The sequence below is a fragment of the Thunnus maccoyii genome, chromosome 4 (genome assembly GCF_910596095.1).
Source record: "Thunnus maccoyii chromosome 4, fThuMac1.1, whole genome shotgun sequence".
Classification (NCBI taxonomy): Eukaryota; Metazoa; Chordata; class Actinopteri; order Scombriformes; family Scombridae; genus Thunnus; species Thunnus maccoyii.
The window spans coordinates 11,132,393-11,148,428 of record NC_056536.1 but is presented as its reverse complement, the minus strand read 5'-3'; the positions used below and the strand labels follow the sequence as shown (position 1 = coordinate 11,148,428).

Sequence of the window (16,036 nt, the reverse complement as noted above, 5' to 3'; positions counted from 1 at the left end):
TTTTTTTTCATTTTTTATTATTTTATTCCATCATTCTCTGATGTAACTATCATTATTGGTATTGCGTTTGTTCTTTTGTTAAATTAACTGGTATGACTGATTGCTAACGTTAGCTAACGTTCGCTAGCTAACCAATTTATTTTAAAAGAACATTGTCCTTTACAAAACCAGTTGTTCAACAATTTCAAATAACGTTCCAGCGCTTAAATTACATAAACTGTGTGCCATGAGTTCTGTTTGTTTGTTTGGAATTAGTGCTTGTCTTGCTATGGAGAATCTTGCTATGACCACCTTGTTAGTTTTTTGTTGTAATTCATAATATTTGCTGATAGTGAGTCATTCTTGAAAAAACACTTCTTCCTGCAGTCATGTTTTTTTTGCCATGGTTTTGCTTTGTAAAACCATTTATTTTCCAGACAAGGCTATTTATTGTTTCAGTTTGCTGTTAAGGTCACTGGATCAGACGCGTTGGCAAGATTGTGTCTTCCTTGATAATAGAGGGTATAGTTTCAGATTGCATGCGTTTCTGTTGGGAGAAGGTGGAATACATTCAACTTTAAAGTATGTATCTCTTGACACCGCCGTGCTCTCTTTCATCCCCTCATAAATCTTTCCTCCTTTGGTTTTCACTTGTTCTCTTTTTTTGAAAAACATCTCCTTCTCTCATGCATGTTTAGAGATGTTCTGAAGGCGTGTAAGCGTGTATGTAACTAATGTGCATACTGTGTCCAGGTGTGGGTGATTTCATGCATGACAATATATAGTCATAATATGGTCATATCTGTGTATTGTTGCATAAAGCCATATGGCTGCGCTGCCAAAGCATCTGTATTGTATCATTGTATTATTAGCTCACGTGCAATATGCTCAGGTGACTGTCTTGAGATACGTGTGTTTGCATAATGTTTTTCTTCCTATTCTTGCTTCACACATACTATTACATGTGACCCTGATTTCCAGCTCCTGCATATGAATGCATGACTGTGCGGGTACGTGACTTTTTTCACTGAATTTTCATTTGAAAAATATCCTAATTTTGTTCATGTCTGTGTGTACGAACCACATTCACAAAAAAAATTCAGAAAATTTAATACATATTGGTATCCATACACATTTAAGAAGAAGTCTATGACTTAAATGTAAAGCACCAACAATAAAATCACAAGATTGGAATTTGCTGTCGCTCCCAAAACAATAAACAGGTACTTTAAAACTCTAACTAACACTAGATAACAACAAATTCTTAAATTACATACATTTTATGATGCAGTTTAAGAGTTTGAATCAGTCATGTTTGTAAACCATGTAGTAGGCTGACATTTTGAATCATCAAAATTAAGATTTTCCACATATTTATACTTTATATATATATTTATTCTCAAAACTAGATGCATACACCAAATCAATACACACAGTCAGCACTTAAAACTTGTGATTCTCATGTTTGTATTCATATTTGTGCAAGTGAACCAACCTCCATCTGCGTCAGTGACGTCAGCCTCGGCCTGTTTAGGTACAGCTGTTCCTCCAGGGCCTCAGAGGGGAAGAAGTGTCCCCCCGGCAAGGCGGCCGAGAAGCTCACATTCAGAATTCCTCCTGGCGCTGTGTCCGGCTGGATGTTGAAGATGAAAACGTCCTCGACAGGCACCGAGAGCACCGCCGACACGCCCTCCAAGAAGTGACCAAGCAGTGGTGACAGGAAGTGCTCCTGGGACATGTTCTGCAGGCGGACGGTGACACTGCTGCCCAGCATGTCCTCGGTGATGATGAGGACACGGAGGACGCACTGAGCTGAGATGCTGTGGACGCCGTCTGAAGAGGAGAAGGAGAGAATGGAGGAAAAAAGTTTAGAGAGATTAACAGAGAGGAGAGATTGAAAGTGAGGTGAAGGAGCAGGATGTAAGAGAGATGAAGAAGGTTGGAGGAGGACAGAGAGTGACATATAGGTGAGAACAGGTGAAGGAGTAAATAGAAAGAGATAGATAAGGGGAGGAGGCGCCAGGGATAAGGTTCAGGCACAGGAGGGATAAACAGCAAAGAGCAGGAAGAAGAAGGTAAAGAGACAGAGATAGATGAATGAAATCTCACATGTTGTACACATTCACATCTACACACGGCTTTTAACTAATATAAAAGAAATCTAGCTACTGAATCCAGGATTATTGTTGAAACTGCTTTGTGTTCGACAAAGACCATGAGATTTGTAAAGGCAGCCTTTAAGTCTAAAAGAAATGATTATGTTTCTGAAGTGAACAAACTCAGACTGCAGGCTATTAACCTCCACAGAACAGCAGCAGACACACTCGCACACACAGCCTGGTTTCAATCAAACGTGTAGATATAACTGTCAAAAGTAATGTACTATAACATTGTGTATATAACATTGTTTTATTTGAATTGAGTGAAATGGGAAGAGAAGCATTTGATCGAAACTGTCAGTAGTTCGATGTTTAAACAATGTCTGTAAAAATCTGTAAGATTTTATCTGCTGTTAATTTAATTTTCTGTTGAAGATTCTGTTGTTCAAGCAGAACCATACAAGATGCGTTATCTGCCTATACACATGACATGATTTGAGTTCAGTACATAAATGTAACTGTTGGCAAGCAGCTTAAAATGACATCCAAGTTGTTATATTGCTACTTGAGGTGGATGACTGCTATAACTGTCAAATTATTTATGTCACAGCCAACCCGAGTTTCCTACAAAGTATTTTGATATATTATGAATTTGCTTTGCTAAATAAGTTTTAGCAGGAAACAAAATTACCTCCTGGATTACTTTCACAGGGAGCAGGTCGAGGTGGATGTTCGGGTGTACAAGCAGTGTAAAGGATGTAAATATTAGTGACCGGCCTGCGTTACTTGTGTGGTTAGTTTTAGGCTGCTAAAACACTTGGTTAAAGATCCCCTCCAGCCATGTTGTAAGATATATAAAAAATGCTATGTGTCTAATATCTTTTTTCCTTTAAAAAAAAGTACAAGTACCTCATTAAAGACCTTCCAGTTTCATACTGAACCACTATTGGCTCCTGGACTAGTTGTGATGTCACAAATCATGCTCACAGGCCCCACCCAACATTCAACTGAAGGAACAAGCAGCAAAACACATGTTTGAATGGAGGGAGACTATAAGGTTAGAGGAAGATGTTGGTTTTGGTTAAATAGTGAAAAAGTCACATTTAATGTTTTCAGTATTTGACCACAATCTTACACACCTTAACCAAACTCACTGACAATGTACCTGCAGTGTATTGCAGGTACATTCATTATATACATGTTCTCATTTATATACATCATTTATACATGAACCAAATTTTTAGGTGATGAGGTGGTTTGATCACGTGTTTTGATATTTTGATCATTTTACAAAATATTTGAGCCATGAAAGTAAGCTAAGAGCTGCCTGATGAGTATGGCTACACTCTCTCTCTCACACACACACACAGAGAGAGGTGTGGTTTCAAGCCTTGTACATGAGATTGAACAAGACAGAAAGAGAGAGATGAAGATGGAGTGATCTTGTGTAGAAAACAACATTCTCATCTCCCCCCCTGTCTCCACACATTCAGCGTTGGTTACAAATTCAACACAGCGCTCCTTCTCTCTGAAACCCGCTGCTGCAAAATGAGTTCATATGAATCACAGCAGGTCACAACCCTCACAAACAGAACAATAACTGCTTCAACAGCAGACACAAGACACGTTTCATCTACGCTGGAAAAAGACATAGTCCAGCGTTGGGCTGTATTGTATATTGTAAAGCTATTTGGTGCAACAAGCTGGCTACTAAGCTACACACGAATACTAATGCACATGACCGCACTGACATGAGGAGGCAATTTTCTCAGGCATTGTGGAGGTGAAACCGGGCGGACGATGAGACAGACAGAGAAAAGGAGACAGACTATAAAATACATTAAATGCTGGGGTCTTGATGCAAAAAGAGCACAGCAGGAGAAAGGATGAACAAGAGGAAAAAAGGAAAAGACAGGAGAGAAAGAGAGGAGCATAGCAGCAATGGATAGAAGGTGAAGGGTGGTGGAGACAGAGGGAGGATGTTGACACAAGGAGGAACAGAGAGGCGATGGAGGGTGAAGGAGGTTTATTAAAAACTGGAGAAACCAAAGGACGTGATGGAGGAGAACAACAGAAAAGAAATGAAGAAGAGAGCGAGGGCTTTTAATCAGGGATGAATAAAAAAAGATGGAAAAAAAGCACTATAATCGTAACTGATTGATTATTGATATAAGCTTTCTTTTTCTTTGGAAATACTGGAGTAAAAATAAGAGAGTTATTGAATTAATTAAATAGTGGATGTTGTGACTGAAATTAAATGAGTTTAACCAAAGTACATTTAAAGAATGAACTGATATCTTTCATTTACAATTTGTTAACTGTTTGCTGTTGGCTTACAGTGTTGCCCAAAGAAAAAGAGGGAGGAGGAGAGGAAGGATAAGAGGAAGGAAGGAAGCGAAAAGGCATAATAGAAAAGATAAAAATGTCAGAATAAGATAAAGAGCAAGATGTAGACAGGAAGAACGAAAAAAATCTGATTGAAAAGCTGAATAAAAGAAAGCAACAGAAGGAGAGAGAGATAGAGAGAAAAGAGAAAGCGAGATGTATGGAGAGATGGGGGTTGGGTCCAGTGGCAGCTGGTTTGATTACCGGATTATGAGGAGCTCACTCCCCACTGACCTCTAACACACACACACACACACACACACACACACACACACACACACACTAAAATCTAGAGCCCTTCGTAATAAATGAAGAGCCAGATGGAGGAGTGGCATTATGAAGGGAACAAGAGAAGAAAAACCCACAGAAAACCATCAGGAAATATTCCAATTGTACTGAAAAAATAGCATATATATATGTATATATATATATATATAGGTAATTAAATGTCAACTCGTCTTCTGGGGCTAAAAGCCAGCTTTATTATCAGCCCTCTGGATCACGATGCAGACGAAGGACTAATTGATGCTGATCTCCTATTGTCATTGAAATGAGACAGGGATCTATGAAAAGACCCCGGATAATCTGCTAGAATAGGTCTCAATCTCATACAACATACACATACTCACAAATGCACATATTCACACTAATTCTCTATGGATACAAAAATACACTTGTGAGGACCATTATTGACATAATGCCTTCCCTGACCCCTAACTCTCACAACCAGCCCTCACCCTTTTAACTTAAAATTGATGGTTACATTAAAGTAACAGGCATTTTGGGAAATACTCTTATTCATTTTCTTGCTGAGAGTAAGATGAGATGCTGCCACTCTCATATCTGTGGGATAGATGTGTAGCTACAGCCAGCAGGTGATTATTTTAGTTTAATTTAGCATAAAGACTGAAAGCAGATGGAAACAGCTAGCCTGGCTCTGTTCAAAGTTGAAGAAAAAATATCTATTAGCACTTCTAAAGCTCAGTAAATAACATGTTCTTATATCATTTCTTTAATACGTACAAATAGATCAACAAAAGATAGATGTACAAAAGCGCACGCGCACACACACACACACACACACACACACACATACACACACAGAAAGAGAGAGAAAGAGAGAGAGAGAGAGAGAGAGAGAGAGAGAGGGGTACATAATACTTTTTGTACATAAGCATTTATCATTTTAGCCCATGAGTAAGCTTTGGGATATAACTTCAGCATGTGACAGATGACACACAGGTGCCTTATAAACAACACCTGTTGTTTTTGGAATGTACTGTACCCGCCCACACACACACACACACACACACACACACACACACACAGAGCGAGAGATAGAGAGAGACGGAGAGACACACACTGGCATAACAAATCCTATTCAGGAAGTTGGATTACATACAAATTTTAATAAAGTGAGATTTAAATTATGCAAGACTTTTGACATTTTGTTTTTTTTTTTTGTTCCTTAGCTCTTGAATTTAATTTGTATTGGCAGATAAACAATGAATTTGTACCCCTAAGGCTTGTTTTATTTTAAAAGGATGACAAACCATTTACGCCTCGCTTTATTACAATTGCTTGGCGGCAGGAGAAGATGGAGCTGTTTTTCTCCTTTCTGTCTGCAACCAGTCCATCTGCACCAAGATTGTTTTATTATTTTGTTGATACACTGTTTTGTGTCCAGTAGGCATGTTGGCCCTCTGCAGACTGTGTGCTCGACTGTTTTCTGATAGATTTTTTTTTTTTTTTTAAATGCTACATTTCCTTCTGCCAGGCACACTGAAAATTCTCCCTCTGAGTCACAGGCTCCCAGGAATCCTCTTACTGTGGCCCATGGGGGACAACTGTGGCATTCAAACAAGAATATTTGACAACTCAACAAACATGTAACAGGCTGATATGAAAAAATGGTACTCTGAAGTGTCAGTGCTGGTTTGTCCTAATGGTTTTTAACTTCACTGTGATTTTTATCAGCCTTCAGAGGTATTTTTGCCCCAGGCAGCCATTAAATTCTGACAGTAAACCTGGCACACACACATAAATAAACATGTAAAGTGAAATATCTCCATTTGGCTGTCCTTTGTGACTGCAGGCCAGCATCGACACATCCATCCACATACGAAGCCATTTGGAGACTTGAAATAGAAAAGCAACAAGTCAAGCTAGGATGGTCATTTAAGCAATTAATACCACCAAACTCTTCCCACTGGTCAGTCACTAATCCACCTCCTGACACACCAGTTATAGTTCTGCTGAAAAGTCATAACCAACATGTCTGCAGAAATATAAAAGCCATTTCCCAACATTTATGCAACTCAAGTTAAGGTAGAATTTTACTCTTTTTATCACTACGTAGCCAACTGAGGATTGATATTACAGCGTGAAAACTGCACCAAAACTCTGACAGCAATGGGTATGTCCAATTATAATGTTTCCTGCTGTGTTAAAAAGTACATGACGCTCAATAAGAAAAAGCTGCTAAAAAGTTAATAAGTGTTAGAAAATGTATGACGGTTTTGACTTTAAAGGACAATTTCAATGAATAACAGATATGTATGGGAAAATCATTTTGAAATTTAACCTTTACTGTTGTTTTTTTTGTATCATCTTCATCTGCTGATGAAAAACATCTATCCAATTGACTTTCACCTAAAGAACTGCCATTTCCAACAAAAAGCCAGACAACAGTATCAGCTAAATAACTTTATTCAGCCCATTTAACAGACATGTCCAAACTGCTTCTTCTACCTTTAAAAATATGTATGAATGATCATGAAAATGTGGCCCTCAGATAACATTTTAAAGAAATGGTCTGACATCGCTCATATATCCCTGTATTTCACAGAAAATAATTCAAATGATTTATTAATGGAAGAAATGATTAAATATGATGAATTTCATACCATGACTAGGCTACTTCAGAGCCAATTGATATCTAATCTGAAGATATTTATCCAAAAATGTTAACATTTCATAAATAAGGTTTAGTTCTATAGAAAGGACCGATACAAACTACTACTACTACTGAAGCTCATCAAACAGAGAGGATCTAGCATGTTAAAGTGTTATTTTATGAAGGACATAAGTCACTTGCTATCCTTCAAATGCCTTTAAGCGACTCTGAGGTGTCAATCATTTTGTCAGATAAAATATCACATCTTTATGTGTCATTGTGGATGGAAAACCTTCACATCCAGTAGTATAAGTCCGATGTCAGTGGAGTATAAAAGATTGGAGGAAATGTGAATCACTTTTGCGTCCTGATGAGAAACAAGTAAAAGTAATCTTGTCCGTAACCTTCGATTAAGCCAGGAAGTCATAACTAATGCATCGCCCTTTCTCCTTGCTACTCTGCTTTAGTGTGCATGGAAACAATAAAACATTAATATCCTCCAAACTCAAAACCCTACAAATGGAAGGTTATTTTGGCATCTTTAGCAACATGGGAAAACAAAGCATTTAGTAAATAACAACTCGGAGACGCTTTTGCAAGCTTTCACGGCTCCTGTGGGCTTCATGCCAACATTTTCCCCTTTGTGTGTCCACACTTCAAAGAGGGAGGAGAGGCTTGGGGGTAGATGTGCATAAAGCCTCTAAGAATAAACACAGTGATCTGGAATCATCAGCGAGGTCCAACGGATGCCTTAACACTAATACGCCATGAGAGAGAGGCTGGCCTCCGATCAGTGCTCCGGCTCTAAGATGCTTTGTGGGTATACAGTCCCCGACGTTTCAAAGGGTTGCAGGAGTTCAGTGCTATCTCTCTGCGGCAGGTAGCCTGACTAATAGCACACTCAAAGCTACTTGAATGTCAGAGCATCCCAAGCTCGCTTCCTGGAAATCCAGACGGAAATAGTCTGCAAAGTAGCGTACAATAGAAGCCCACAGCTGGAGCTGAAAACAGCTCCAGAAATGTTTTTAAAAGCTGCAGTGCAGGGCAGGAGGATGGGTCACAAGGCAGAGACCTGACATTTTCCGTTAAGGAAGAAAGCAAGAATGTCACTGTGCAAAGCAAACAAATATTTGGAGATACTGCAGTGGTTTAAAGTCTGTGGTTTAAAAATAATATAAGAAAAAAGTTCACTTGTAGTGTCAGAGAGATCAGAGATGCTTTGAATTTAAAGGGGAACTGGTTTAAAAAAATACACTCCTGTGGTTTCCTGAGTAAATTTTAAGGGAAGCTGCTTAATGTCCTTCTCAGGAACATATCAGCTATGCAAATAGGTATTACTGGGCAGACAGGCTGTGTCCTGATTTAGAGGTTTTGAATATATAATGTGTTCACACTGTGTTCACAAGTGTTGATGTAACCTATTTCCCTACAGGAAGTAGGGAAATAGCAATAGCAATCAAAAGAGCTGCTTATAGGTGGTGAAAATTACAACAACCTGCAGATGTTGGTCCATATTGCACTTTGATTGGAGTCCATATGCACACATAGTGTTGTATCATTTCCTGGCACAAAAACGTGTTACAAAGTACATTTGTTTACTTGCTGCTGCAAAAATAGCATACTGTGACAATTAGTGTGTAGTACATACTAGGGATATTCGGAGGGCCCAATATTTGTACTTGTTGAAGCAACAAAATTATTTGTATTTGTATTTGAATAAAAGTGGAAAGAGGCTTAAAAATCCTGTTTTTGTTTTTGTTTTTATTACGCTTTTAATTATAGAAAATTAAAGTGTTACAATAAGTGTTCATGAATAAACTACCTTACAAAGGAGGTCCTCACACTGGGTCTCGAACTGGAGTATCCCAGATCATAGACGACTGCGCTGACTACTGAACTAAAACTTTATTCATCACCTCATTACAGACAGACCTCTACCTATTTATACACCCATAACACAGAGACAGCACAGCGTGTAATGAGAAGGGAAGAACTTCAAAGGCGATTATTGCTTTGCACTTTTCATTTATTGCCTATTCTTTACAACCTAACTTTGTGGAAAGGAGAAGGGGAACAACAGGTTATGGAGAGTCTCTTGGGAGCACTTGTCAGTAATGTGTGTCAGTAGCTCAGCTTTATCTCTGGGGAACACCCCCAACTCCAGGAGTGATGTCCAAATTAGGAAATGTGCGTCATGTAGCAGGTGGATGTGACTCCCCTCGTTGAGACCTGCTGATAGACGTAACAGCAGAGCAGAGGAGAGACACTGAGATAGAGATGTAACCAACCTGCGCGCTGGTATTTGACATGAGTTTTTTTTTCCTTCCCAAAAGCAAATGATTTTTAAAATATCTGTATGAAACAAATATTCGTAAAAAACCCACTATTTGTGCTTTGCTGAATAACGTATTTGTATTCGGGCACCCTAGTACATACTGTAAAGTATACTTGTATTTAATATGGAAAGAAGACAATTACAACATCTGTGTACAGGCATCAAAACAGTCTATTATATCACCTGTTTCAGATGCAGACTTAGATACAGCTATCTGAAAGTGTCACTGAGATACGCTTCATTTATTCAGCAGACTTCAGACTCGAAGCCTCAGTGAAGTTGCTGCTTGCTGTAAAACTAAAAGCAAGCTGTTCTTATCTTTAATCAGTGCATTTAGCTCCAGCATTCAAATGGATCCTGTATTCAAATTCCTCCCACTGTTACTGTGGGAGGACAACCTTGAATATCTCTTTAGTCAGTTATGCATGAATTAATCAAAGTTCATATCTTGCCAATAGACACTGATTTATATTTTGTTTTGAATGGGGTTCATGGCAGATGCATTCTCAGAAAATATCCTTTGTTTTCATTTATTATTCATCAGAGCTCTGTATAGGTCAGAGCGCTGACAGGGTTAATGGTTCAAATCCCTATCCATGGTTGAGTCATTCAGACACGGCATTGACACTGCAAATGTCTGCTCTCTTGGTAATGTCAGGGGTTGGGATTAAAGGAAAAAGCCCAAAAGGGGAGATCTATTACAACAAAAACCCAAAAAACAGTAAAATTGGATTTACACTGAACAAAAGCCGTATGCTGCTGCTCTGAAAAACACTAAACTCTGTCATGGTGCCTTCAGCCCATTAGTTCACAGTCCATGTACCCACAATCACATGGGTTTAAATCCCATTTCACACTGTGTTGTCACATGCCTTTGTTTGGCCTTTTCCTGTCTCTCCTCTCTGTTCACTGTCCCCGAAAAGCCTTCAAATACATGAGCAGGTTGACTTTTCAAAATGCTGTGTAACACAAAGTGCGACGAATTTAAGTTTTATGTTTTCAGCTGTGAAAGTTGCCCTCAGGTCAGGAAAATAAATAGCTACAGTAGCCGCTGAACAAACTCTTTGCCCTTTTTGAACACACACAAATCGTTTGAAGTTGTTAACGGAGCACACAAAGAACCGTCTGACAGTCACCTAAAAATAATGGCTGCAACTCCCTGAGAGAGAGCGAAACTCCGAACAGCCAAAGTGGCACTTACATAGAAATAATTACAAATACGTGAATAAGTGTATGGCTGCAGAGAAAGCAGGAACAAGAGGGAGAGGCGGGCCATACATTAATGCCTGTAAAATAACACAAGCGTTAAAAATATTGTCTACGCATCATTACAAATCACACACACACACACACACACACACACACACACACACACACATATAGAGCCCAGGCGCTGGCTTGACAGCTGATTTCTGCTCTGTTTGTTTTTTAAAGCCTTTCTACCCCTGAGGTCTGAGCACTCATTATACTCAGTGCAAAGTAGAACAGAGTAAAAAAAAAAATAGCACACACACACACACACACACACACTCAAACAGCCGCAGCAACATAATGGTTTAAACCGCCCTTTAACAACAGAAGCCCTAATCCTTTACATTAAACCAGATACACTTAACTTGCGCACAATAAGCCCTCTCGAATGTAAAGACTCTCACTTTTAGCCCATATCACATTTATACACACCCTGTGTCTATTGTACTTATGAGCAAATCCGCAGTGTAACACAAATCCACACTCTGACCTCTCTGACATGCAGACGTGACATCAGTTAGCAGCTGTTTGTAGCTGCCATCCTCCTCCATCCTGCATCTGTCTTCTGTATGTACTGCGGTTGCCGCTGCTAGTCATTTCTCTCAAATTTACAACCACAGAGACATTAAGTTTGTGGGGGAATAAAGCAGAACCAGGCTTTTGCTTCTTTATATCCGCAGGCGCTGTAAACAAGACTTCACCTTATCTGCAGTCAGACATTGTTGCTTTTGTGTTAAATAATTTGGTATTTTTGAAGCATAACAATACAGGCTCAACACTCTCTCCTGTAAATCATTGCAGCCATTCCAGCACCTGAGGCTGGGTGTGTCTGTAGCAGATTTCATTGCTCCTATTACTGCAAGGGCCTTCAGTCACCTCAAAAGATCCCAAATTTTAATTTTCCAAACAATTGCTCCTGTGGGACAGTGTAATAGTGCAGCAGTAATAGTCCACTCAGTGAGGTCCATGTTGAAAAAAATTAGTCCTGTGATGTCTACTCGTGTATGCAAATCACATGGTGCTTGTTGCTGCCTGTGTCATTGTAAGATGTGTTTCTTCTGTTATTTTCTAGATTTTGTGGATTTTCAAATGAAATAGCGAAAAGAGACATTACAATATAAGATAGATGGAAAAAGGGTCCTGGGTGTGGCCACACAACCAGTTCACACACTGGTACATAAGATAATCAATCCTTAAATTCTAACTCATACCCTTATCACTAGTAGATCAGGAGGGCTGCCCATTGATGTATTAAGGAGAACCAGACACCGTGTTCAAAATGGTGTCCCGTTCAGTCCTTTGAAAGTTGCTCGCTGGGTGTGTATGCCGAAACGGGCTTCCTCATGCTTCCAGTTTAATGATACAGCTCTTCCAGACTTTCCTCCTTTTATTGGTCAAAATTGATCAAATTGTAAGTACACAAAGAGTGATTTCAGGGAGGTTTGTGACACTCAGAAAAAAAGATTCACCATTGTACAGCTGCTCCTTTTCTATTATATTATTGCATATGGAACGGAAAATGCTGCTGGAAGTTGCAATATGTGGCCACTGCGCCAAACTCGTCTTGCAGCCTGTCCCTATTCCAGGTGGCTTGGGGCCGCCATATTCCAACACGAAATATTGAATCAAAGATCAAAAGCAGACAAGTGTAGGAATGTTGTCACAGCAAAAATCTCAGGCTTCAATTTTCTCCTCATAAGTTTTCAACAGCTTCCACGTCATGTAAGAGGTGTTTTTATTACGTTACACACATCTGACGTCAATGTAAAATCTCCCGAACTGTTGCTGACAAGTTCACCTTCCTTCTAGTCTTTTAGCTTTACAGAGACCGATGATGCATTCAAACGCTCCTCATCAACCCAAAGTCACAAACTTGCAAGTTTGCCACCAAGAAGCGTAACTACTATTGAGACTTACCAATCCCACTTAGCTACCCAGGTTTACGGTACTAGTTGTGATGTATTATATAACTTCAACACATAATGAACAACTAGCAAACAGTGGAGCAGATTAATCTCTCCAACATACTGTGATGAACATCATGTCCCAGAGGAACGCTAACAAGAACAAACAGTGACGTTTATTTTAAACCTTTCTGTGTCTTTTTTCAAGTTTCTTCATTCATTTACCAGTAACTGATGACAACCTGAGCTCTAACACCTTGTAAAATTAACATAGTCATGTGATATTTCCCAACTTTACAATTTGGCAAGGATTGGCTGACTGATAAATTCAAGAGCTGACCAAAGCATAAAGTATTATGGGATCCTGAAAGCTCCACTGATTTTTACACGTCATATAAATCCTGCTATAGCTAAACAGCTAATCTTGCTACTTTTTAGCATTGCAAAGCGTTACAGCTTTAAAAGCAATCCAGACTTTAACAGACTCATCAAATCCAGCCCAGTGTCTAACACAGAGGCCAGATCGCTGTCAAACTTCTCTCTCTGTGCAATGATCTTGTTTGTTGACAGTAATCATGTTAATGTCGTAAGGCTAATGTAGTAATAATTTACTGATGATACAATGCTAAACATAGCATGGAAGTTCCAGACTGTGGATGATGTTTCCTCATTTTCCCTGCATTGTGCTTCTTACTCCTCTCTGGTGGCTGATTTGGACTGAACCCATTTTCATTTAGTCACAAACCAACACAAACAAGTTATTAAAATGCTATTCATGAACGCTTATGTCCATTTGCCAGTCACCATTTGGCCCTTAGATGTCTGAAAGGATTGAAAATCTAACCTTTGGGTAAGTTGGCGTTTGTGATGCACTAGTGTTTGTAATGTGCTCTATAACTCTTTTTTTTCTTCTTTGAATTAGTATAAAGCAATTGTTACAAGCATGATAAAATATAAACTTTATTTGCAGAGAAGGTTGATGGTCATTATTAAAGATTTAAAAAACCCAAAAGGATCAAGACTTCAGTTTCAGTAATAAGTGAATAGCGTCCTGGTGGGCTCCAATCGTTGTTCAGATGCCTTATTGCATAATAGTGTGTCCCAGCTGCCATTTTTCTACTCATTTGGCAGCATAATCTATCTTTTGCTTTATTTTTGGTATTTGAATACTCATCCAGCCGTGTGTGTTTGTTTCAGACCGCTAATGGGAAGGGAAATGCAGTGGATGAATGTCAGCCTTCCTAATTAAAGAAACAGACAAAGCATAAAAACATCCAGCAAGGTGCTGGAGCGTAGCACAGGCACAGGATTCATACATTTCCTTCACTTTGTGACATTTAATAAATCATCTTTTCTTTATCACAAATACTAATTATACAACTATGCAGCAAATCTTAAAGGCACAGTTTGTAATAAAACTTTCTGCCACCAAGAGTTTGAATATCTTCTCTGTAATGTATTATGCAGGCTGGATATGTTATCAGAGCTTATAACACATTCATCCTGCATGTGTTTTTTAAAACATATGTATGGGTCTGCTTTGAGAGTCCACAGAGAAAAACCGAGGCTGCAAGTGAGCAACAAGCCTAGACCATAAAACCTAGTCAAGTGATAGCAAAACTAATCTTGAGTATTTGCAGAAAGGGATGCTTCACCATCATTATATCCCCCCAGTGTAATAAGGTAGTATTATTTTTAGGGTTTTAGGGATGAAAAAGAAGAGTGAAAAATAGATTTCAGGGCTAGAGACTTCCCAAACTAGCTGCAAATGTCGCGGTGGGGAACATGAATTTGTTATGCTCTCAACTCCCTGAAAACTGATGGTGGCTCACTATGCCTGAATTCTCACCACCACCACCACCATATTCCCCTGTGGAGAATGTTATTTCTTTTTGCCAGCGGTCATTGTCACTGAAACCACACTGTTACCCAAGAGAAGGACTCATATCAAGTGGACTGTATTTGTGAAGGGCAGTTCGCAGATGAGAATATGTAAAGCTGTATGAATGCAAAGTAAGATGGCATTTAAAAGAGACCTGAGAGCAAAGCTGACAAATCCTGAATAAGTTAAAGCAGTAAAACAGACATCTTATTAGTACTGTTAATGTGATTCCTCTCTAAAAACATTGCTTTTATCCATTTGCATAAGATAACAAAACCCTTTTACTTAGCCCACTTTCTTTTTAACACAAGCCGTGTATTGTATCAAACACTTAAAGTCCTGATTTTCTTATTATTACTTACATACATATATATACATAAAAACCTGTTGAGGTCACACATTTGGTCCCGGCGCTGGGACACTAACTATCCAGCAAAGAAACCTACCATCTGGCTCTCTGTAACCTCTGAGGACAGAGAAAACTGTGTCAAAATCTGTGATCCTTTCTGCTCCGCCTGAACCATTTAACTCCTGATGGGTGGTAGATGCATCAAACCCCATCAGGCCAAAGACATGAAGGCTTCGTCTAATGGATTCTAATGGGCTGATAAAGGTTCCTCTATAGCGTGGCTACTACAGTATATACAGTACATGTAGGTCATCGTGGTTGCTAAGTGAGCTGTAGTAAGTGCTGTGTGCTCATGATGTTGTGGGTTTGAGCCTTGTTTGTACACTTCTTTTATTCCTCCTCTCCTCAAGATCTGTTTTAATTCAATATGTGCGGTTAACAGTTTTTGATGATCGAAGGAATAGTTTGACATTTTTAGAAGTGCACTTTTTTGCTTTCTTGGCAGAGTTAGATGAGAAGATTGATACCACTCTTACATATGCACAGTAAATATTACACTACTGCAAGGAGCCATTTAGCTTAGCTTAGCATAAAGACTGGCCAAGAGCAGAGTCCAGGAGGTGAAACCACAACTTATCATTTTTACACACACTTTTTGTACAGACTCAAAAAATGAGATACAACGTGTTAATTACTGAGGTTTAAAGGTGAAGCCAGGCTAGAGCTGCTTTCTTCTTATCTTTATTTTTAAGCTACACTAACTATTTCCTGGCTTGCTTTTGTAGAGCGTTTACATGCTATGTCATCAAAGAAGGAAGTGAATCCATCTCAAACAAACAACTAACATGGTTGTTTTGGGTTTTTTTTTTAAGAAATGAGATGTGAATAAGTGTCAACTCATCAGCTCTCTAGAAAAGCAGCAACTTTATCATATTCATTCACATTCTCAGGATGCT

General features: G+C 39.0%; 1 protein-coding gene across 2 annotated transcripts in view; it reads right to left on the bottom strand.

Annotated features, from left to right (window-relative positions):
- The window catches only part of celsr3 (cadherin, EGF LAG seven-pass G-type receptor 3), a 109,744-nt gene that overhangs the window by 81,527 nt on the left and 12,181 nt on the right, over positions 1–16,036 (bottom strand). For both annotated transcript variants that reach the window (XM_042410229.1, XM_042410230.1), the window contains exon 2: positions 1,475–1,812. In XM_042410229.1, the coding sequence (XP_042266163.1) occupies positions 1,475–1,812 (338 nt within the window). The remainder of the gene's footprint in view (positions 1–1,474; positions 1,813–16,036) is intronic.